This window comes from Pezoporus wallicus, unplaced genomic scaffold, assembly GCF_028554395.1.
Source record: "Pezoporus wallicus isolate ANWC-B61680 ecotype Strahan unplaced genomic scaffold, APGP_CSIRO_Pwel_v1 contig_8824, whole genome shotgun sequence".
In the NCBI taxonomy this organism is placed as follows: domain Eukaryota; kingdom Metazoa; phylum Chordata; class Aves; order Psittaciformes; family Psittacidae; genus Pezoporus; species Pezoporus wallicus.
Window position 1 is genome coordinate 615,758 of NW_026642442.1, and position 23,228 is coordinate 638,985.

Consider the following 23,228-nt stretch of genomic DNA (forward strand, 5'->3'; position numbering starts at 1 on the left):
TACAGGTGTGCCAAAATCACAGATGCTCCATTGGAAAAATCTGTGGACTTTGGTATAAAATACATCTGCAGCTCTGCTTGTGACATGGGGCTGGTGTAAGAGCATCGGGGGCTGTTGGAGTCCAAATGTAGAGAAATGTGTGTCTATAGCAAACACAAACGTGAAGTCATTGGGCTAAAACCTCTTTGGGTGGCATTAATGGGGGCTGTGTTACAGCGTTAGTAAGGTTTTAAAGCTGTTCAGAGGCAGGGACTCACCCCTGGGTCTGCCTGTAGGTTTGTGCATACAGGAGAGCTCAACTCCAGCCCCACTTCAGGTTCTGGGTCTGACCTGCGGTGCCAGCAGTCCCCCATCCTGAGCTCTGCCCTTAGTGTGGGAAGGAGCAGGTGCTCTGGCAGCCTCCCTCTTTGCTTTGATGTGGATTTAGCCTGTGCTTTAGGTAATGAATTGCTGTGCTTCATTCCAGGATGGGGGAATTGTATCTTTTCATGCTGAACAGCAGCAGCTCCAGGAGAGCTCAGCTTAGCGATGCCTTGTGGAGGAACACACTAAATGCTAAATCATTTACAGGGATTCTAGAAATACTTTGATGGTGATGAAATCGAGTACCACTAATGGGATGAGCCTTAGACTTCTGGTGAGCCATTGCTGGAGGATGCTGTGATTGCTGTGGAAAAACCCACTTAGAGCAACTGGCAACCAGCAGGAAGTGTGGCTTGGAGGGAGGGAGCCCATCTCCCCAGTGACCCAGCTCTAGAGCTGGTAGGCATTGCAGGCCCCAAACAACGTCTTCCTTGTGGTGCAGAGAGGTTACAGCAAAAGGTATCACACTAATCTAAAAGACTTTCTTTCTGTGTTCTGACAAAGGGCTCTTCAGGAACCTGGTTGTGCACCTCTGGTGTGTGCACCTCTGATGCTCCTCTTGACTTGTCTGCACGTTTAGGCTGAACTTCCAGAAGGAATTTCCTGTCTGTTCCAACTTGGACGTTTTCAGACCCAAACAGCACTCCTGTGCAGTGATGTTAGTCACGATGTCTTGTTCCATGGAGGATCCGGGGGATGCAGGCTCCAGGACACAGATGAAACATCAGGAAAGCCAAGCAAAGGAAGATTGCATTAAGCAAATTGCAACCCTTGAGAAGCTTGCTGGGGATTTGGGTCAATGTTTGGACTGGGTCCTGGTGTTTCCAGGTACGTTTTGCTTCATTCTCCCTTCATCCCCATCTGTTTAATTTCTTTTGCAGTGCCAGAAGCTCCGGGAGGTGTTTAACCTGGATTACCCTCACAGCACCTTCCTGCTTAAGACTCTGACCATCGTGTCTGGCCCTGACATGGTTGACCTCACTTTCCATAACTTTGTGTCCTACAAGGAGAATGTTGGAAAGGTAACGGGTCCTGAGGACAGGGAAGCACTGGGAACACAGGACTGGGGCATCAAGTGGGGAGCAGGAAAGCAGGGGGGAAGAAAGGAAACCTGAACCCTGTCAGTGTAGCTGACACGGTATGAAACAAGCAGGTTTGTGTTCCAGTGAGGTGTGGTACCTCCACAGTTCTAGAAGCTTCTGCCCTGCGTGGAGGAGGACCAATGGAAGAAATGTAGTCCATCATTTCTGTCCTTCATGTGCTTTGTGTGGATAAACACAGAGCTGAGAAGACTCAGGGGAAGAGTTTTAGCTCCTGATATATATAGGCAGTAGGAATGTGATAGAGCCAAGCCCAGGGCACAGTTATTGGGATCTGGAGCCTCGCAGTGTCAGGACAGGCCTTTCTACCAGGACAAGGGGGCATGGCTTTAAACTGGAAAAGGGTAGATTTAGAGGGGATATAAAGAGGTTTTTTACTATGGGGGTGCTGAGGCACAGGGTGCCCAGAGAAGCTGTGGCTGCCCCATCCCTGGCAGTGCTCAAGGCCAGGTTGGACACAGGGGCTTGGAGCAAGCTGCTCCAGTGGAAGGGGTCCCTGCCCGTGGCAGGGGTTGGAGCTGGAGGAGCTTTCAGGTCCCTTCCAACCCAAAGCAGTCTGTGGTTCTTTGCCCTTTCCACGTTTGTTGCTGTGTACTTCTTGGTGCAGTTCCATAATGCCCAACTGCCTCTGCCCTGTGTGTGTGTTCGTTCCCAGAGCTGGGCTGAGGATATTATGGCCATCGTTCGGAACCCGCTCACATACAACGCCTCTCGGTACACCTTCCTAGAGAAAATGTGAGTGATTTCTGACAGGTGCTGTTCTCTGACACGTTCATGTGCTGCCCCTTCTGTCTGTCCTAGAAAGAAAAGCCTTTTAGCACCCAGGTCCTCTGGCAGCCTCCAAAGCAAGTCGTGTGTCAGCTCAGGAGCCCCAGGGGCTTTGGTAGTTGGCTCAGGTGCTGCAGGCCATCTGGCTGGCACAGGACTGCTGGGGCCAAACACACACGTGGCATGGGGCAAACTGAGCTGCTGTGCCTGAGACGGGTCTCCCTCCACAGTCACAGAGCTCACCCCAGCAAAGCGCTGCTCTCTGTGCTCTCTAATACTGCATGGTTGGCAGCCTGGAATCACTGAGGAATGCTAAATAATAGGGGATGCCATTATCTCGTCTCTGTATCCTATGTTTCAGAGGAATCTTTCTGATATCTAAGCTCTTACAGTCTGCCTGTTTCTCCTTTCCAAGAAACAGGAAGAGGTTCTGTCTGAGGTTGAGCTGATGGTCTGTAGGACCCTGATTCTGTTAACTGTTAAGCTTGTTTTCCAAATGGCATGTTTTTTTCTTTCTCTTTACTTAATAGGAGATCTGGGGTTATACAAGTGCACTTTCATGTTCTCTTTCTTTTTTTCCCAGCCTGGTGAAGCTGAAGATGCAGCTTAATGCAGAGGGGAAGATTCCTGTCAGGAAGTGAGTCCATATAATTGTTTCATTGTGTGTTCAGTCAGACTAAAGGCAGAGCAGCTGGTGAGAGGATGCTTGCCCAGTGGCTTCAGCTGCCTGCTCTCACTGCACCTAAGAGGTAGAGATCATTCTGGATTCAGGCCATGAAAGGACTCTGCTGCACCAGGGAAGGGCCTGGGACATAATTTGGGTCTTGAAAGGAGACCTTTTGTGGCCATGAACAGCCATGGCTTTAACTTCCTGGCTGTTGCCAACAAAACCAACCAACCTTGGTGCAGTTCTGATCACAGCTTCATTTGCAACCTACATTGAAAGGTGCAGCAGGTGTAGGACTCATTGTACCTTTCACATACAGAAACTGTGGAGAGCTTTTTGCCTGACTCCTCAGCTAAACTGACATAGGGGTCCCTCGCTCTCGCTTGGCTCCTTTCTCCACTGGTGCAATTCCTCAGTCTTTGCTCTGGGTGTGTATGAGAGGGAACCAGCCTTTGAGAGCAGAGCTCTGGGCCAGGGTTAGTGCTGTACATGTACAGAACAGTGGGGATTCGCCCTTCCCTGTCCCCAGGGTTGGCCTTGTGCATCAGTAAGCCAAGGCTGCTTTGCTGAAGCTGAGACCTGCCTGTTACTTCTCCCCTGTGCTGCATGGCATCAATCTGGAATTGCTTTTGTGCCACTCAAAGTCTTCCCCAGTGTCATGGTTTAAGCCCAGCCGGCAACCCAGAACCACTGCTACTGCTGTACCCAGGACACCCAGTAAAATCACTCCATGGCTGATGCTGTGTCTCCTCCACGTTGATTCAGCTCAGAGGGTGACCCAAGGCTGCTGTGCCATGTTGAATTCCCTTTGGGCACACACATCACCTCCCTTTGTAAGAAGGACTTGGGTATTTACTGGGAAGCTTTGAACCACTCTGCTTCTAGTTTCTGCTGTGTTACAGCATCACAAGAGGCAAGCACTAATCACCGGTAATAAGTACACTCCCTACTGTGTGTTATACTGCATAATGGGTCTAGATGAAGCCTGTGCTGGCTCAATGGGCTCCTGGCTCGTTGAGCCTTACTCAACAACATGTTTTTTGTTGTTTGCTTTGGAAACCACCAACCAGCAGAAACCAGAGTATTCATCAAAGGGCTTTTAAAAATGGATAGGGCTTTAATAACTCACACTAGGGAAGAGTGCTTTGAATTGCTCTTTAAATGCAAGCAAGGTGGCATTGCTGCAGAGGCAAAGCAGCTTATTCTTCTGAAACAGGCTAGGAAAAAATACCTGGTACAGGCTGTACCTCTGCAATGCCCTGCCCTGTCTGTCCTGCAGAGTGGTAAAATGCTCCACTGTGTACAGCATTAGACCATTAAATAGTGCAGGTTAAGAGCCAGATGTATAAACCCGTTCCCTTTCTCCAGGTGCAGGTGTATGTCAGGCTTTCAAAGCTCCATGTCTGAATCCTGCTGAAAATTCCCCTGAGCATCTGCCTTTAGACATTTAAATCCTCTTTGAATCATAACAAGGGTGCTGCAGTTTTGCCTTGCAAAGGGAGCTGATGTGCCCTGAGTTTGCATAAGTCCCCTGCAGCAGAACACTTTCCCTCCTGGCACATTGGGCACTCTTTGCTCCCCTTTCTGGCTGTGAGCAGCTGGGATGGAATGCCAGGAGCTGGCAGAGCTGACATCCACGTTTATCCATGAGGAGACCTCAGAGCTGCTGACTGGGGTATTCTGAAAGCAGGGCGAGTGCAGTTGTTACTGTTCCATAGTGCAGCAAAGGGGCTGCTTTAGGCTGAAGCCTTGACTGAGTGCTCCCTGCCCTGCAGATCACTACCCAGCTTCCTAAATAGGAGCTGAGCTTTGGTGTCTGCACCACAGACTTCAGTGCTTCCATCAGGCAGCACACCTGGTTCTTTGCCCGTGTAATGACTTTGTTCCTTGAACTCATGGCAATCCTTTGGTTCCAGAAAATGCTGCCTTCTTTCAAAGCAGCAAATATGCACCATATTTGTTTGCTTGTTTTGAATGTTGTCTTGACTACAGAGTTATTCCCTGCTCATGCCAGCTACCACATGGGATCCGTGCTTTATGTGGTTCATGTTTGCAGCCTCCTGGAGCCTCCTCCACTGTGCATTTGGAGTGTCTTGCGCTCTGGCTGCAGCTCCCAGCACCCAAACTCAGACTTTCCTGACTCCTGCAGCACCCTGCTGATGTCCTTTCCCTGTGTGCTCAGTATTTTTCAGATGTTTCCTGCAGACAGGAAGAGGGTGGAAGCAGCATTAAGTGCCTGTCACCTTCCAAAGGGCAAGGTAAGGGTTTCACTTGGTAGCCACAGACCTCACTTGTTTGACAGCAGTCTTTTTGCCTGCCCTGACTGTCGTGTTCTTGCTCATCTAACAGCTGTGAAACCTTTTTTCCTTACCCCTAGCTGCCATGCCTTAGCTGCAGGCCTGCTAGGATCAGTTCTTGCTGCCTGTACTGCAGTAACAGTTGTGACTTCCCTCCCTTGCACTGTGGGGCACAAGAAGCAGCACGTTCCCTTCAGCCCGTTTCACTGTCTGCTCTTTGAAGCAGCAAACGTGATGGTTAATCTGGGCACTTCTACCAACCACAGAGGACAGTCCAGGCCTCTGACAGCTCCTACCACTGCATCAAGCATCAGCTTTATACCATCACACAGGAGGCACCGAGGGACAGTTTAAATGGTTGGACTTGATGATCTTAAAGGTCTTTTCCAGCCCAGTTGATTTGGTGATTCTAAATGACTGTTTGGCAGCAGGGCATCGTGCTGCTTCTCCACTCCATCTGTTCTTCCCTAAAAACCTTGCCAGATGTTCTAGTCTCTTCCTTGCATTGTCACAAACAAGCGCTGGGCTGTGGCTGTAAATGGAGAGGTGAGATGATGGTTTGTGGTACTGACTTGTCCTTATTGCATTCATCAGAATGATGCCATCAACCCAGAGGACTTCCCTGAGACCGTCTATAAAACCTTCCTCATGAATCTGTGTCCACGGCCTGAGATTGATGAGATATTTACCTCACAGTAAGTTTCCCTCAGGCCATAGCAGAGAACTTGATCTCTTGTGGCAAAAGATAGACAAAAGGAGGGACAAGGGGGTTTAATGCTCTGTGGTTTGTCTGGCCACAGGCCTTAGGAGGGCAGGAAACCAGGTCACAAAACTGACGTTCAAGTCCTTTTAGAGTTTGAGTCAGTGGCTCAAAATAATCTTTGTGCTCCCCTCGGTACAAACTCTTCACAGCCCTGAACTGGTGAGGAAAAAGAAAGGCCACAGCAGTGGGAAGCATCATTTACAGGAAGGAATGTAGACAACAGAGAAACCTGTGGGTCCAGGGCTGTGGACACCCATTGCTGACCTGGGAAAGGACCAGTCTCTCTTTAGTGAATGGGTTTTGTGGGTAATACACAGGCCTTACCTCTGCTCCTCTGTCGTTCTCTCACTGCAGCCATTTAAAAGCAAAGCCCTACATGACCAAAGAGCACTTGGCAAAGTTCATCAACAAGAAGCAGCGAGACTCTCGCCTCAATGACATCCTCTTCCCTCCAGCCAAACCCGAGCAGGTGCAGAGCCTCATAGAGAAGTATGAGCCCAGTGGGATTAACATCCAGAGAGGTGAGTCTTGTTCTAGAGGTAGTGTGAAAACAGCAGAGGGTCTCACACCTTCTGCTACCTTGGCTTCCCATGGGGAGCAATCAGCCTGATCCTCACAATCCCAGTGTTGCAGTGCCCTGGTGAGGAGGTGTCAGAACCACTTTGTTTCCCTGCTGTTGACAGCCCTGTTTCCCATGTAGGGCAGCTGTCTCCAGAGGGGATGGTCTGGTTCCTCTGTGGCCCTGAGAACAATGTGATAGCACTGGACAAACTGTTGCTGTACCAGGACATGACTCAACCGCTCTCACACTACTTCATCAACTCGTCCCACAACACATATTTAACAGGTACGGGCAGTTCCAGAGGCTGCCTCAGCTCCCACGTGTAGGTACCACCCTGGGGTGGAGGGGTGATACTGACAGATGCATGCCCTGAAGTTCAGAGGGCTGAGGGCTGTAATACACCCTGAGGGGCTTGGCACTGTCAGTGCTGTGTGAGAAGCAGTGTCACCCTGTGTCAGTCTGCGCCGTCCACGTGGGCAGGGCACCAGAGGTTTCTGGGGCAGCAGAAGCTGTCGCAGGTTGAGTGTAGCTGATGCTGAGCCTCCCTCCTCCAGCTGGTCAGTTCTCTGGCATCTCCTCTCCCGAGATGTACCGGCAGACGCTGCTGAGCGGCTGCCGCTGCGTGGAGCTGGACTGCTGGAAGGGCCGTCCCCCGGAGGAGGAGCCCATCATCACCCACGGCTTCACCATGACAACCGAGATCCTCTTCAAGGTGCGGAAAGGGTTTGCTCCATCCATGCTTCCCCTGCTCGGGTTTAGACTGATCTCTCTGAGGAGGCTGCTGAGGGAGCTGTCAGATGGGTTGGCTGAGGGCAAAGATGTTTGGGAGGAAAAGACTGATGGCAGTCTGACAAGTGAATGAACACATAGATAGAGTGAAAGATGAACAAACATGCAATAGGTTGGAGCGTGTGTAAGTTTTTTGGCGTGGGAGAACCAGAAGAGAGGTTGCTGGCTGCATGAAGCTGAATGAATGAGAAAAGGCAGGCAGGCAGGCAGGTAGCAGTGATGGAGAGGTGGTCGAGTAGATGTGCCTGCATACACAGGGCTGTGAGGTGAGATGGATGTATGGACAGAAAGGTGCACTGTGGATAGATGCACATCAGAGAAACAAGCAGGAAACAAATGGTGGTTTAGAAAACAGGTGGTTAAAATGAGTTTATTTCTAGCTGGTGAGCAGCACTTTCTGTGGCTTAGAGCCCCTCATGGTGGTGCTTTGCAGGAACACCTTTGAGGTACTTCCTCATCACAGGTGTGGAATGTGCTCAGTGGATCAGCTTGGCAGGTGGCTTCCCTCAAGATCCAGCTCCCAGGCTTCAGAAGCACTGGGCAAAGCCTACTTCTCCTTTGGAAACCCAGAGCACTTAACCACAGGAGTTACAGCAGGTTATAAAGCAATGCATCACACCGATTTCCCTGCACTCCTTTCCTCAGCAGCTGCCAACAGGCAGAGGCAATTCAGATTCTTTTTAAAGCTCTTTATTCTTGTTCCATTTCTTCCCCCTCTTCCCACGCTTCACTATTCCTAACATATTTATATGGGAAAAAAACCCCAAACCCAAGGTTAAGATGCGAGCTATTGTCATACTCCCTGTCAGCGGTTCCCCACCTCCTGCAGCAGCACTGCTGCCTTTGCACAGCAGCTCACTGCAGGTAGGAGACATAATGGCAGCTGGAGGTGCTGTAATTGCAGAGTTCTGCTGCAGCATGTGAGTGTTCCTCCAGGAAATGAGAGCCTGTTAACACAGCGTGTGCCCAGGGATTAGTTTTACATAACATGGGGATCGTGCCCTCCACCTCTCCCTTTCCTGCCATTGCCTCTGGCCTTTTAGTAGCTTTTTCTGTAGCTTCTCCTCCCCTGAGCCTTGCAGGGTTCTGTGATAGGGAATCTGTGTGGTCCATGGAGCAGCTGTGGCTGTGCTAAGACTCTCTCAGTGCTAAGATCAACCAGGACTTGGGGGACCAAGGGGGACTGTAATTGCAAAGGAGCAAATGACACTTTTCACCATGTCAGTTGGATAGCACAAGGAGAGAAAATGGGGGGAAAATCTGTGGCAGTTTAACAGGGAAAACATGGTTGTTTTTTCTTACACCATTAATGCTGAGAAGGTTTCCATGGTGTTTGCAATTGGAATGTCAGTGCTGCTGGTTATGAACATCCCAGTTTTCCCTGCTGCTAGACAGAAGGATTTTATAAGTGGGTGATATGATAGAAAAGGGCAGGTTCACTGGTAAGTTTAAAGAGGGTTTGAAGCAGTTTGATGAGGGACTGCAGACACCTTTCTCTAGCAATTCAAAGTGCATGTGGCAGTGACTTGTCACTGGCAAGACGCTTTCACATTCCTTTATGTGTACACTGAACTCTAAAACTCATATTCCTACATCTTCAGCTTCATTTTCTATGCAGTCTGTTGAGTTTAGGTGCATGTTGTGTCCTCTGGAGCTGGAATACAGGCAGGTAGGAAAAAAATACTTCCCACCTTCTTACTGGGAGAAGTTACTTTAACGAGAAGCCCTTGACAGTGATCAGTTTGGAGTCTCTTCAGTGGGAGCTGAGCTGCATTCCTCTGTTACTAACCAGTGCTCATCTTTTCTCTGCCCATTGCCTCTCATTCAGGACGCCATTGAGGCCATTGCAGAAAGTGCTTTTAAAACATCTCTCTACCCTGTCATCCTGTCCTTTGAGAACCACGTGGACTCGTGAGTACCCGGTGACCGGGAGAGCTGTGTTCTTCTTGTCCAGAGCACAAAGTGTGCAGGCAAGAGCTGCTGGGTTTGTGAGTGCCTGAGATCTGAAACATCACTGGAGGTTTCTCAAGCAAGTGGAGGTGGGGCAGAGCTGAAAGATGAGCCCGGAGCTGCAGAGTGAGAGTGACCACACTTGTGCAGCCTTCTAGCTTGGGATGGCAGAGTATGGACAAATGGGAGTCAGCCTGGGAAGGGACTTTAAGGCCTGCATAGTGAGTGAGGGCAAGAGATGATTTCCTGGGTAGCATACATGGGTCTTGGGATGGTTGTTCATGTTAAGGTCTGGATTTGGGCATCTCTTTTCCTGTTCACTCCTGATTTGGTCTCTTTGTTCATCAGGCCCAAGCAGCAGGCGAAGATGGCTGAGTACTGCAGAACTATATTTGGAGATATGCTGCTGACAGAGCCACTGGAGAAATACCCAGTAAGTGAAGCTGGGGAGGGAGGTTTAGTGGAGAGGTCTTTCTGAAGGAATCAGTCACTCCTGGGGCTAGGAGGGTGCAAACAGGGAGAGTGAAAGAGAAGATGATGCTATGGACAAATAAGCTTGGTTCATAGGGGTAAGCAAATAGTAAGTGGATGGAAGATCTCTCAGTCACAGAGGTTTTCCTAAGCACTTGCTGGCTCTGCTCTTGTTTAACACTGTGACTTCAGTGACTTGGGAAACTGGGCTCTAGGTAGCCAAGTGTATTTCTGTACATGGTACTGTTTCGGATCTCTGCCAGCACTTGCTTTGGAACGAAACAGGAACAAGGGCTTAGCAGCATTTCAGGCTCTTCCTACCAATGCTTCTCACTTCCTACTTCCACCCTGGAAATATTCCCTTTCAGGCACAGGCAGGACAGTGACACACAAAGCTTTGTGCTCAGAATAGCTGAGTAAATGTCCTGATCTGCTTGACCCTGGTTGTCAGCTTACTTGTACAACAGGTATTTCTGTGGACACAGTGACCTCCTTGGTGGTCTCCATGCCCATTGCTGCTCCAGCAGCCTTGTGAATGCACGTGCATTTACAAATACCAGGCAGTGCCCGTGTTTTAAAGCACTGAGATCAAAAGAAGAGCTGAAAAGAAGCAGTGGGCAAAGCAGCAGTTGCCACTGCCCAGACCCAGGTCCTTGTCCAGGCAACAGGGAGAAACAGGGGCCGTGTGTGGGGAGAAGCAGTTCAGGGCATTGGCTGAGTCTTGTTGCTGTCTGTAGAGGGAGTGTGGGTCTGGAAGCAGAGTCTGAGTCACACGTCCTTGTCTTGAGCCACCTCCTCTGGGATCCTCTTCAGATCTGCTGCAGGCAGAGGGTTTGAATATGGGCTGAGTGCTGATCCAGGCCTGAGGCTCTGGGATAATGAGAGAAGTAGGTGGCATGTGAAAGCCAGAGGTGTGTGGATGCTTCAGGCCATGTAGATGGGGTTTTAGCTGAGGCGCAGGATAGGTGGCTGGGAACAGGCTGGTGTCTGTAGGTAGCAGATGTGTAAGGTGCAAAATGCTGCTCTGGAATAAAAGGTGAAGTCTTAAAACAAATCTGCATATAGTGGGATGGATGGCGAAAATAAAGCGTACAGTGGGTGAGAGATGGGTCCATGCACCAGTAAATGGCCGTAGGAATGGTACTGGGAGGGACAGGAGAGGTGAGTGTTTGAACCCTTTGTGAGGAAAGGTGATCTGTTGCAGCTGAAGCCAGGAGTTCCTCTGCCAAGTCCTAAGGATCTCTTAGGGAAGATCCTGATTAAGAACAAAAAGAACCAATCTGTATGTGGGAAGAGGCAGAACTCTTTGAAGAAAGGGAGGAATGTGGAACCAGAAATCATCGAGCTGCCAACCCCTACGGATGCTGAAGATACTGGTATGTCTGAAGGGGACTAGTATAGCTAGATGAGCAAGTCTGGCCCACTGGAGACCTTCCAAACCACCAGCACTAGCTTGAGGCAAGCGAGTGCTAGTCATTAATTCACTCATCACAAGAAGCAGCACAAGCTTGGAAGAGAAATTAAATCCTCAGAATATTTTCAAACACTTCAACCAAAATAGACAACCCACTTGTGCCCTGCCCATCAGTCAGCTCTTCTGCCTACTGAGCCATATGGCTCCATGAGTCATTCATTGATACACACTCCTTTGATGGAAGGGAAGCAGCTTTTACTGCTTGTAGCTCTCTCATGACCACAAATTCACCATGGCCTAGTTCTTCACTGTGAGCTTCTTGAAGGTTTATTGAACCTTCAGCCCCACTCTTCTCCCTTCCTCAAGCCTGTCACCTCTTGGGCTCAGGGCACTTGTGGTAGAGCAGTGAATTTTCAGTCCCTGTCATGGTAGGAGCACATGAAGTCCATTGTTCTTCCACTTACTGCTCCTGGTGATTGTGAGGGTTTGCAGAGCTCTCCATGGCCAGCAATCTGCAATGTCTTGTCTCAGTGCGCTGCTGTGGGTGCTGCTGATGTGGGCTGTGTGTGCTCAGTCTGGGCAGGTGATGTGGCTGAAGAGGAACCAGAGGAAGAGGATGAACATCTCGGAAACCTGGATGAAGAGGAAATTAAAAAGATGCAGTCGGATGAGGTACTGTCACTGCTGGTTCTGTCCCTGTTCGGGGTTTGCCTGGGTCTTTATCTAGCCTCAAGTTTTCTCTAGGGCCTCACCATATCCATAGAATCCCAGAGTGGTTTGGATTTGAAGGGGCCTTAAAGCTCCTCCATTTCCAACCCCGTGCCACAGGCAGGGACCCCTTCCACTGCAGCAGCTTGCTCCAAGCCCCTGTGTCCAACCTGCCCTTGAACACTGCCAGGGATGGGGCAGCCACAGCTTCTCTGGGCACCCTGTGCCAGCGCCTCAGCACCCTCCCAGGGAAGAGCTTCTGCCTAAGAGCTCATCTCAGTCTCCCCTCGGGCAGGTTCAAGCCATTCCCCTTGGCCTGTCCCTACAGGCCCTTGTCCCAAGCCCCTCTCCAGCTTTCCTGCAGCCCCTTTAGGCACTGGAGCTGCTCTAAGGTCTCCCCAGAGCATCCTCCAGGCTGAACCAGCCCAGCTTTCTCAGCTTGTCTTTATAGGAACTGAATAGAGATGAACCCAAAATGTAAAGGAGAATGAGCTGTGCTATGATCAATCCTTCCTCCATGCAAGAAGATTTTTGCAGGAGAAACTGAATAAGAGAAATTACATTGCAAGCACAGGGTATGGCAGAAGAGTTAGACTCTGCCTTTGATATTCTGCATGATATGAAGGTAGTCATTTGCCTTCGGGGTGTTTGGAGAGGCTTAGCCTTAGTCTGATAAAAGTTGTTACCGAAACCTGAAGTGCTGCTGCTGAAGGGGAAATGTGATCAGCATCCCTTGAATAAAAACTCCATTTCCATCTCCCTGGGGCCACTCAGAGAGGAGGGAAAGCAACGTCCCTGTTTGTCCCACACTTGATGCTTTGAGAGGTTAAGGAGTGCCTGGGCTTCTCACACACTGACTGATGCCTCTCACTGTGCCTCAGTGTCAGCTTTTGCCAAGCTCCTGGAACTCTGTGCCCCTGGCTATGCTGCTCACAATGCAGCTGCAGGACCAGAAAGCCAAAGCCTGATCAAAGTGCCCTGATCAGAGCAGGCACTGGAGCTGTCTGTGAAGCCCAGGTGGGGTTTGCTGCACCTCCAGGCGAGGTCTCTTCATCTGCTGTCTCTTGGATGTTGTTTTGTCCCCAGGGCACTGCTGGTTTGGAAGTGACAGCCTATGAGGAAATGTCCAGCCTGGTCAACTACATCCAGCCCATCAAGTTTGACTCCTTTGAAGTCTCTGCCCGTAAGTCAGAGTGAATCCTTTCAGAATGCCAAGTATCTGCATTCCACCAGGAGAGCAGTGCTTTCAGCTGCTCTTCCACCTGCCTTTGGGACTTGCCTTCACCCACTTCCTGTTGTGTTCAGTCTCTCTCACAATGCATGGTCTCAAACAGTTCCCTTCTGCTCTCCTCCCTGTAGTAAGGTATTGGTACGGAGAAGACAGGGAGATGTCAGATAGTGCTCCCAGTTATACAAGTGAGAATGAAAAGCAGCAGCGTAGAAGCCAGTGTCATCTCTGAGCTTGCTTTGCTGCTTCTGGGGGCAGAATTGAGCCCAGCATTCCTTAATATATATGCCTGGCCTCCCTCTTCTGTGGGGATTGGACACAGAAACGTGTGAAACACTGAAAATGCACTCCATTTCTGGGCACAGAATGGGTTCTTCTGAACACTTCCCACATTTGGGTCTGGCTTTGAGTGAGCTGATTTGATTGACGAAGAAAGAAAAGAAAAAGAAGAAAATAGGAGAGTGAAGAAAGGGAAACCTGACAAAATAAAGAGCTTTGAATATTTGGATTATTGGGACTAAAACCCCAGGCAGGAGCTGTTCTCTAAATGTCACTGACATCCAGACAGAGATGGGCACAGTGATTGCCAGTTAAGCGTTGGGAACCCATCCTGTCCTGCACTACAGAAGCACTGTCTCCCTGGTAAACATAAATCACCTTTTATCACCTATTCTTCAGTCCCTTTTCAAGGGACCAGGGAAAGGGAAATTGCCTTGGTAGAAAATGGATGAGGACAAGGGCTACGTGGGTCCACTGATCCTCACACATGGGAAGGGGCTGGGAATGCCTTTCTCCTGGATGCTTTTTGATCTGTTTCCAGAGAAGAACCGGAGTTATGTCATCTCCTCCTTCACGGAGCTGAAGGCTTATGATCTCCTGACCAAGTTCCCCGTGCAGTTTGTGGAGTATCCTTTTGGCAGCCTTTGTCCAGAGCAGTTGGTGGTACGGGGTGTGAGGAGTAACCTGAAGCTTGGGTAAGGCTGAGGCATCTCCAGCTAGTTGGCGAGTTCAGCACCTTGTAAACCATTCATCAGAGATACAAAGCGTGCAGGTGGGATCTTCCAGGGGGGCTTGGAAGCTCTCCAGAGGGGTTCTTGACAGGATGCATAGGGCTGTAGTGAACACCACGGCTGCCAGATGCTTGTCCTTAAGTGGAAAGGGTATGGGAGAGGAGCCTGATGTTGCCAGGGCCTCTCTCACTTCTTGTCTGGAAGGCTGTGGGCATTTGGTAGCAGAACTTCATAGGATCATAGAACAGTTAGGGTTGGAAAAGCCCTTAAGATCATCCAGTTCCAACCCCCCTGCCATGGGCAGGGACACCTCCCACTTAGTTCTCATAGCCTGGATACACGAGGTAGCCCCGGGGTGCACACGGAGGGCTCAGACTTGTTTCCAATAGCACATCTGTAGATACAACAAGCGGCAGATGAGCCGGATTTACCCCAAAGGCACCCGGATGGACTCCTCCAATTACATGCCCCAGATGTTCTGGAACGTGGGCTGTCAGATGGTGGCACTCAACTTCCAGACCATGGGTGAGTGTCACATTGTCCCCCAGCCCCTGAGGGGTGAGGCTCTGTGTGTGTTCACTGGCTCTTCCTTTGCTGCTCTCTCCGTGTGTGTGTTTATTCCATGGGCCTTCTCCAGAGTGATGCTCATCTTTGAATCCATCTCCCACAGGCCAAAAGCACTTTTCTAGGCCCAGCACACACCTGTCTGCATACACACAGACAGGGGCTTGCTGTCACTCAGTGCCTGGGTACCATCTCTGGCTGTCCTGTCACATGGTGTCAGACTAAACTACTGTGCACAAATCCATCACAGGCTGCCACTTCCCTAAGCTGCTTCCTCTTTTGCCAGGCAGGGGCAGCGCTCCACCTGGCTGCAGGGCTGGCCTCTCTATGCTATTGTTTCCTGGGCAGGGAAGAAGAGCCTTTCCCTTGCTGCACAACCAGCATGAGAAGGGAAGAAAAGCCTCCAGAGAATGCTATCCTTTACCCCTCTTTCTTCCTCAGAGGAGTAGAGAGAGAGTGTAGGAGACTAGCTGTAGGGTCGGGAGGAGAAAAAGCAAAGCCACTTTAAAAGGGAGAGGGTGAAAGGCTGGCTCTGAAGAGGGCATTGTATTGGAGACAGGCACAGAAACCACCAGGCAGTGTTCTCAAAGCAGTGGCAGAGGAGAAGATGGATTGAGAGGAGGCCCAGAAGGAGCAGGGGGGCTCAGACAACTGTTTACTTCACACCAGAAACAGTGGGTACTTCAGAGGAGGCTTTAATTTAGTTCTGCCCAAGACTTGGGGTGCAATTACAAGCAAAGCACTCTCCTTTCTTACAGCAGCTGCTGTAATATCTTTCCCTGGAGGGTGCTGAGAGGCTGTAATTAGTTTCTGGAATTGATTTGCGAGCCTTTGGCTCGCAGGGGCTGTAACAGCATCCTTCAGCTCGCTCATAGCACACGAGCACCTGAGGAGGTCCCACAGAGATGTTTCTCACTGTGTTCCTCTGCGTCTCAGATGGCCCCATGCAGCAGAACATGGCTCTGTTTGAGTTCAATGGCCAGTGTGGGTATCTGCTCAAGCATGAGTTCATGCGGCGGGCAGACAAGCAGTTCGACCCCTTCTCCGTGGACCGCATTGACGTGGTGGTGGCCAGTACCCTCTCAGTCACGGCAAGTACAGACCACGGGGCAGCCCCTGCCCTGCCAGCCAGCTCCTGGCACCACGAGCACCAACTGGCATCTCTGTCCCCACTGTTGTATTACCCAGTAGGGTTCTTAGTGGCAAATGAACCTGGGGAGTCCTGTGGGAGCGGGTTTCCATGGCAACCCCCAGGCTTTTCACTGCTTCAGATTAATCATAATCGCATGAAAATGAAAAATCAGCATCTGCTCCCCTGCAGAAGCCAAAGCTGTGATGATGGGGAGGGAGGGAGGAGGCTGGAGGAAGTGCCGGAGCAAGGAACATGGGTGGAAGCTGCTGCTGCAGGAAAGGTGTTTTGGGGTGGGAGGGTGACCCTAGGGTGCAGGTGGGGGTGGTTGAGCTCTTCCGTTCCCTTCAGCAGCTGCTCACTGTGTTTCTGCTCGTCGTAGATACTCTCTGGTCAGTTCCTCTCTGACCGCAGCGTGAAGACGTACGTGGAAGTGGAGCTCTTTGGGTTGCCAAAGGACACGAAGCGCAAGTACAGAACCAAGCTGACCTCCACGGCCAACTCCATTAACCCTGTGTGGAAAGAGGAGGCTTTTGTTTTCGAAAAGGTAACAACACTTGGTTGGAATTTAGACAGAGAATCCCTAAAGATCCTGTTGGACGCGAGCACTGCCTCTTGAGAGGTCAGTGACAACGGAATCCAAGCAGCAGTATCCAAACCAGCTCCCCATGGCTATCTCCCCGGACAGACAAGGGGCAGCTGGAACATTCCTGGAAATCACAGGCACCAAAAGCCTCCTGTTTGCGGTGCACTTCGGGCTGAGCTGACTGATGGAGCCCCAGGAACTGAATGTCTGTGGTTAAACTGTAAAGGGGAAACACAAACTAGAGAAGTGATGGCACCAGTGGGAGGTTGGCGGTGGTGCCAGGATATGGCAGACTGCTCTGTTGGTCCACAAGAATTCCATAGTCACCGATCCACCTACAGTTAAGATAAAGGTCATGAGAGTGTTTGGCCTTTCTGCAGCAGGTCACAAAGGCAAAACACACGTTACAGGATTCATCTCTGTTAAGCACACTGAAATGGCAGCAGGTATCTGCAGGCTGTTGGGAAGTGGCAGATAAATATTGTCCTCATTTCAGGAAACACTTTTCAGGCTTCAGTTCTGGCAGAATAATCCTTAGTTTCTGTCATGTCGGAATGGGGGAGGAGGGAGACAGGAGCCCTTATGGCAAAGTTTCCATGTTTGCCAAATTGGCCTTCAGAGTTCATTCCCTCCCCTGGGGAATTGCTTCCTGGAAGCTGTGGTTTGGAGGGTTTGTTGCCCTGTTGAGGTAACTGCCCTCCTGTGATCCTGAGCAGCCTCTCCTCTGGGAAGCCCCTGTTTTGTGGAGCTTGGGGCTGTTCAGTGTGGAGAAGAGAAGGCTCAGGGAGGACCTGATGGCTGCCTACAACTGCCTGAGAGGAGGATGGAGCCTGGAGGGGCTGGGCTCTGCTCCCAAGGAACAAGGGATGGGACAAGAGGAAACGGCCTCAAGCTGCACCAGGGCAGGTTTAGATGGAGCTGAGGAACAATTCCTGCCCCAGAGGGTGCTCAGGCATTGGAACAGGCTGCCCAGGGCAGGGCTGCAGGCACCGGCTCTGCAAGTGTTCACAAACCCTATAGACAAGGCCCTCAGTGCCATGGGTCAGTGGTGGCCTTGGCAGTGCTGGGCAATGGTTGGGTTTGATGAGCTTGAAGGGCTTTTCCAACCTGGTGGATTCTCTGGTTCTAATTTCTGAGACTTCACTTGTGTCTGTGAGAAACTGTAGCCTTGGATGCATGGCACTGGTTTGCTGGAAGGAGGAGAGAGTAAGGTCCTACTTAGCGAAGCTAATATGCTGTTTGAGGTGGAGGTGAGGACACTGGTGACTTCCTCTGTTTTTCCCTTAGATCATGATGCCCGAGTTGGCATCTCTCAGAATTGTGGCCTGGGAGGAAGGAGGGAAGTTCATTGGTCACCGCATCATTCCCGTCATTGCAGTGCACTCAGGTAAGTTTTGTGGAGGTTCCTTTGGCTTTTGTGCCCTGAGACCCATCCTCTGGAGGCTGAAAGGAAGCCACAAGCATCTTTTCTTATCAAACATTTCAGGTTAGGTAGAAGGCAGAAGCTCTTCCCTGGGAGGGTGCTGAGGCGCTGGCACAGGGTGCCCAGAGAAGCTGTGGCTGCCCCATCCCTGGCAGTGTTCAAGGCCAGGTTGGACACAGGGGCTTGGAGCAAGCTGCTCCAGTGGAAGGGGTCCCTGCCCATGGCAAGGTTTGGGACTGGATGGGCTTTAAGGCCCCTTCCAACCCAAACCAGGCTGTGGCTCTATGATTTGTATGTTTTGCTACTTAATCACCATTCCTGGAGGCAGTAGAGCCTTCAAATTCGTCCTGTTACAGCCTTGGCTTAATTCCATGATGTGTTCACCATGCCCTCCTGGGTTTGTGCTGGAGCATCCAACTCACCTCTTCTGCTCTCTGTTCTCAGGCTATCACCACATCTGTCTCCGCAGCGAGAGCAACATGCCCCTCACCATGCCCTCCCTGTTCGTGTACCTGGAGATCAAGGACTACGTTCCTGATGCTTGGGCAGGTAGAATGCACATGGGGGGTGCTCTGGCTTTGGCCAAACTGGGATCCAGAAGTGCTTTTCCAGCCTGGGGGGGGGTGTGTGTGTGTGTGCTTTCCTGCTGCACCCTTAATTCCTTGTCAGGATGGGCCTTGAGTTGGTGCCAGCATCCTGTCACACCCTTGCTTTCACCAGAAGCACGTGGGTCCCATATGGACTGAGGCACACATGCCTGATGTGCAGTGCTCACATAAGGGGCTCCGGGTCAGTCTTTTTATTGCTTCTACTCAGAGGCAGAGTGAGGTCCCTGTGAGTAAAGAGTTGACAACTATCAGGGACTGGCAACAGTAGGGGTTTAGGGAGCATAGGAGCGTTCTTCTGCCCTGTTTGAAGAGCAGGAGGTGCTTCCTCACACTGAGATTCAGGGATCTTCCTTTAAAAAGGGGATATTCAAACAGTGAGAGGTGAATCGGAAAAGAAGCCCCACTGGAGGTGAACAGCAAAGCCTTTAAACAGTTGTGCACAAAGCCATGCAGAATGTAATAGAAATTCTCGTGAGTACTGGTCCTGTTTAGTCTCTCTTCTCTGTGTTCATACAAATGAACCTTATTTATGGGGAAAACCCCATTAAATTGATGGTTTAAACACATGCTCCTAAAACAGACCAGGTTTATACAGACTGGACTGGAACTGGAGCAGGGAGCTGTGCAGATTAGGAAAGTCTTGACCTGGCTTTGGAGTCTGGGAGCAGTGTGCACTTTTCACCTTCATGCAGCTGCCCTGAGCATCAGTCGTGAGCTGTCCCCTCAGAATGGGACTGAAAACACTCCCATCCCTTGGTCCAAATAGAGACTGCAAAACTTCCCTTCTCCACCATTTCCTGTCCTTGGCCAGAAGGGAGCCAGAAGGCAAAGGAAATCGGATTACAGTGAGTTGTGTGATAATCCAAGCAAAGATTTCCTCCTTGTTTCTAGATCTGACTATTGCTCTCTCCAACCCCATCAAGTTCTTCAGCCTGCAAGACAAGAGATCAGTAAAGTTGAAAGATGGCTCAGTGGAGGTGAGTTTTACCACGTTCTGTCACTGACTCTGAAACACGTCCCATGGCTCCAGCCTGGAATAACTGAGCTTTGATTTACTTCTGATCTTTGTTTTAGAGGCTGGGCGCACAGAGGAACGTGTCTGCTGAAATGAATGGGATGCCAGACTCCAGTGGGAAATTCAGCCTGCCTCATTCCAACGGGCCTGCAGGTAAAGCTGTGGGTGTGGGCTGAGCTGAAAGCAAAAGGGAAGCTCTGCACCCTACCGTACCCTTAGATGGGCTCATTCTCTTCACATGTGTGTTACAGTACTTGATAACTCATCAGTTATTTCTTCCATATGTATCAAGGGATTCGTGTCCTTTCAAATGTGTTGGTATCAAAACAAATCAGTTTTCTCCTGTTTCAGACCAGAACACCCTTCTCACCTGGTCAAAGCAGCCTTGCACGTGCCAAATTCTCACCAGCAACGTTCAGCCTAACACACAGCAAATGCCCTTTATCTCTGGCAAGGCAGAGAAGCCTGTTCCCTTTCTGCTGTGCCTGTTAACACAAGCACAAGTGTTCCCAAGCACTTAATCATCTCAGCAGCTTAATTAATGCCTTTGTGTTCACACCAACATCCTACATGTGGCCCATGTTCTTGGTGAGCTCTTACCCTGCCTGTTTTCAACCTGAAGATCCCAGATGAACAGGAACCTCTTTTGTGATTCCAGGAGCAGCAGCATTTGCCAAGGATGAGAACGTGGTGGAGGTGCTGCAGATGGCAGGTAACTGCTCGTGCTGTTCACGTGGGCTGAGGCCCTGTCAGGCATCTTATATTCCCCCTCTGCCCAGTTTCTCACTGGGATATGATAGAGATGAAGCCTGCTTGCGAATAGATCAGACCTGAGCCACCCCTGCCTGTGGCAGGCAGCACTGCACACACAGCACAGGAACCTCTGGGCTCAGGGAGCTGGTTCCCTGCCTGCAGCACCATTTAGGTGTTTGACAAGTGCCGTGGTGTGTGCTCAGCACCAGGCTGGGATGGAGCTCACAGCAGGTCTCAGGGGAGCAGAGGCTTGGAGTTGTGGCCCACAGCTTAGGCAAGCTGGGCCACTGTCACCTGCGTGGGTAGGGCAGGGGAGCTTTTAGCCCTCTGAGGGCACTGGCTGCAGCAGGACTGCAGCAGGGCAGCTTCATAGCAGGGGAGGAGGCTGGAGCTGCCACGTGAGTTCTGCTCTGGCCAGGTTTGATGGGTCCTTTACTGAGGAGCTGACTAAAGCAGAGGTGATGTGGCCACACGGAGCCCTCAGCACACGTGTGCCCTTTGTAGTAAGTGGTGTTCACCCGCTTTGCATAGAATCATACAATAGTTAGGGTTGGAAAGGACCTTAAGATCATCCAGTTCCAACCCCCTGCCATGGGCAGGGACACCTCACACTAAACCATGGCACCCAAGGCTCTGTCCAACCTGGTCTTGAACACTGCCAGGGATGGAGCATTCACAACCTCCCTGGGCAACCCATTCCAGTGCCTCAGCACCCTCACAGGAAAGAATTTCCTCCTTAGATCCAATCTAAACTTCCCCTGTTTCAGTTTGAACCCGTTACCCCTTGTCCTGTCACTGCAGTCCCTAATGAAGAGTCCCTCCCCAGCATCCCTATAGCCCCCCTTCACACACTGGAAGCTGCTCTGAGGTCTCCCCGCAGCCTTCTCTTCTCCAGGCTGAACAGCCCCAGCTTTCTCAGCCTGTCTTCATACAGGAGGTGCTCCAGCCCCTGAGCATCCTCGTGGCCTCCTCTGGACTTGTTCCAACAGTTCCATGTCCTTTTTATGTTGAGGACCCCAGAGCTGCATGTTAGTGCAGTGGGACACAAACCAATACAAACAGCTAGTAACCAGTGTGCCACAAAGCTGAACCAAAGGCACAGGAGCAAACTGCTGCACTCAGGACATGCTGCCAAGTAACTGTTGTGTACATTGCGTTTTGTTCTTAACAGTTACTCCTAAAGAAAACATTCCCCAGGACAGGCTGTGGTTGCTGTAGCTCGGGTAAGAGGCATCACAAGGGATGGAGGCACAGAGGGCTCTGGTTTGGGAGCAGACTCCTCGCATTCCAGCAGTACCCTTCCCTGTCCTCAGCATCAGCCCCTGAGCAGGAGCTGACCCAGCCCAGCGCTGAGCTGCAGAGACAACCCCCGAGTGCTGTTCAGTTTTACATCTTCCAAGCAAAAAGAACCCCCTGAGCAGACAACTCCCTGTGGCCTTTGTGCCCCAGATAAGCTCATCTGCCTGGCGTGCTGCTGCCAGATAACCCGTTCCCCACCAGTTCCAGGCGTCGTCCCCCTCACTTCCATTCACCTCAAAAGCCCTTTTGTTTGTTCCTCACAACTGCAGAAATGTGACCTGGAATGGGATGAAAGTGCCTGCCATTAACTCAGCTCTGCAGAAAAATCAGCAAGGAAATAACAAAGCTTTCCCTTATCATTGGAGCTGCCACTGCCTTGGCAGTTGGGATGCTTGGAATTGTGGGAAGGGCTGCAGGGCATCAGACAGAGAGTGGCACATCACCTCCAGGGCTTCCTCTGGCCAAAAGGCAGCAGTTCTTGTGGCCACCCCCAAGCCACACATCCCCCAGATGGAGACCTGAGCTCCATGTGGTGCTGAACAAAGGCAGTGCTGGAAAAGCCTGGGTGACCCCATCACAACAGGTACAGATACGCTGCCGGAGAGAAAACAGGCTCTTGCCTTTGTGTTTTAGAGCCAGAGACAGCCAGCCTCACCGAACTGCAGCAGATGAAGCTCTTCCTCAAGCTGCTGAAGAAGCAGGAGAAGGAGCTGAGGGAGCTGGAGAGGAAAGGAAGTAAAAGGAGGGAGGAGCTGCTGCAGAAATACTCTGTGCTCTTCTCAGAGTCTGCCTGCTACGGAGGCAAGAAAAGGATGGTGCACAACAGGAAAACCCTGAAGAAGAGGTAAGGGCCTGGCCAAGAGGACCAGGGGCTCCCCTTCTCTGGGGGTAGCATGGAGTGGTGCAGGCAGCCCCATCTCCCTGGGCTTACGGAGTGCTCCCAGTGTTCCCACTGCGGGGCGGGCAGGAAGGGCAGGATTGCACCCGCAGCTCTGGAAGCAGCACAGCCGCTGTATCTGTTCTGCAGGAGCTTGACAGGAGGTGATGCTGGTACCTGTGCAGATCCTATAGACACGGCAGAGAGTGCTGACAGCCAAGCTGTGGAGCTGAGGGAGCGGCTGGAGATGGACCTCGTGCTCCTGGGGGAGGAACACCACGAGGGCATCCGAAGGAAGAAGGAGCAGCACGCCGCAGAGGTAAGGGCCACGGTGGCAGTAGATGATGTAGCCTGGGAGAGCCCCTGCCTGAAACCCAAGTTCTTCACTAGACCATGAGCTTGGAAATGTGGCCTCAGGGCAGGAAACACCCCTCAGAGCAAGGGTCAGGGCTGTGTGAGGGGAGGGAGGGTGGAGGTAGCGGTGCTTGTTTGTTAGAAGCTATGAAAGTCCAGCACAAACACTTGTATAGGTTGCAATTGAAAAGGAATTGAGGACTGCCCTGGAGCACACCAGGCTCCATCTGCTTCAGCTCTCCTGATAGCTCAGCTTGGCTTGAACGTGGTGTTTACTGGCTTCATGCACCCCAGGTGCCACCTCCAGGAGCAGGGTGCGTGGGGCTGTACCAGCTTCTCACAGCTCCCTGCTTGATGCTGTGCCCTCAGAGCTCAGGTGGCACACGAGTGCGTGTTGGAGCCCTGCAGGTTCACTGGGGACACACAGTGGGGACAGCTACACTCACCACTGTCACTCGGCCAGGACAGGGGACACAGAGCAGCCCCACAGTACCTATGGTGCTAAGAAAATGAAAGCCTTGTGAGGGACT

The 23,228-nt window shown here is 51.1% G+C and overlaps 1 protein-coding gene across 3 annotated transcripts in view; it reads left to right on the forward strand.

Annotated features, from left to right (window-relative positions):
• The window catches only part of PLCB2 (phospholipase C beta 2), a 43,957-nt gene that overhangs the window by 15,646 nt on the left and 5,083 nt on the right, over positions 1–23,228 (forward strand). The window contains exons 4-27 of one of the 3 annotated variants that reach the window (XM_057430589.1): positions 1,245–1,385; positions 2,119–2,198; positions 2,815–2,868; positions 5,081–5,156; positions 5,790–5,890; positions 6,313–6,479; positions 6,659–6,805; positions 7,075–7,232; positions 9,138–9,220; positions 9,608–9,692; positions 10,935–11,106; positions 11,719–11,816; positions 12,939–13,035; positions 13,901–13,985; positions 14,491–14,615; positions 15,591–15,745; positions 16,166–16,330; positions 17,657–17,756; positions 18,237–18,341; positions 19,292–19,377; positions 19,475–19,568; positions 20,074–20,127; positions 22,101–22,311; positions 22,475–22,637. In XM_057430589.1, coding sequence (XP_057286572.1) covers positions 1,245–1,385; positions 2,119–2,198; positions 2,815–2,868; positions 5,081–5,156; positions 5,790–5,890; positions 6,313–6,479; positions 6,659–6,805; positions 7,075–7,232; positions 9,138–9,220; positions 9,608–9,692; positions 10,935–11,106; positions 11,719–11,816; positions 12,939–13,035; positions 13,901–13,985; positions 14,491–14,615; positions 15,591–15,745; positions 16,166–16,330; positions 17,657–17,756; positions 18,237–18,341; positions 19,292–19,377; positions 19,475–19,568; positions 20,074–20,127; positions 22,101–22,311; positions 22,475–22,502 — 2,667 coding nt within the window. In that variant the 3' untranslated portion in view covers positions 22,503–22,637. Of the gene's footprint in view, positions 1–1,244; positions 1,386–2,118; positions 2,199–2,814; positions 2,869–5,080; positions 5,157–5,789; positions 5,891–6,312; positions 6,480–6,658; positions 6,806–7,074; positions 7,233–9,137; positions 9,221–9,607; positions 9,693–10,934; positions 11,107–11,718; positions 11,817–12,938; positions 13,036–13,900; positions 13,986–14,490; positions 14,616–15,590; positions 15,746–16,165; positions 16,331–17,656; positions 17,757–18,236; positions 18,342–19,291; positions 19,378–19,474; positions 19,569–20,073; positions 20,128–22,100; positions 22,312–22,474; positions 22,664–23,228 lie in introns of those variants that run through there. The other 2 variants (XM_057430588.1, XR_008975076.1) reach the window with 2 other exon arrangements.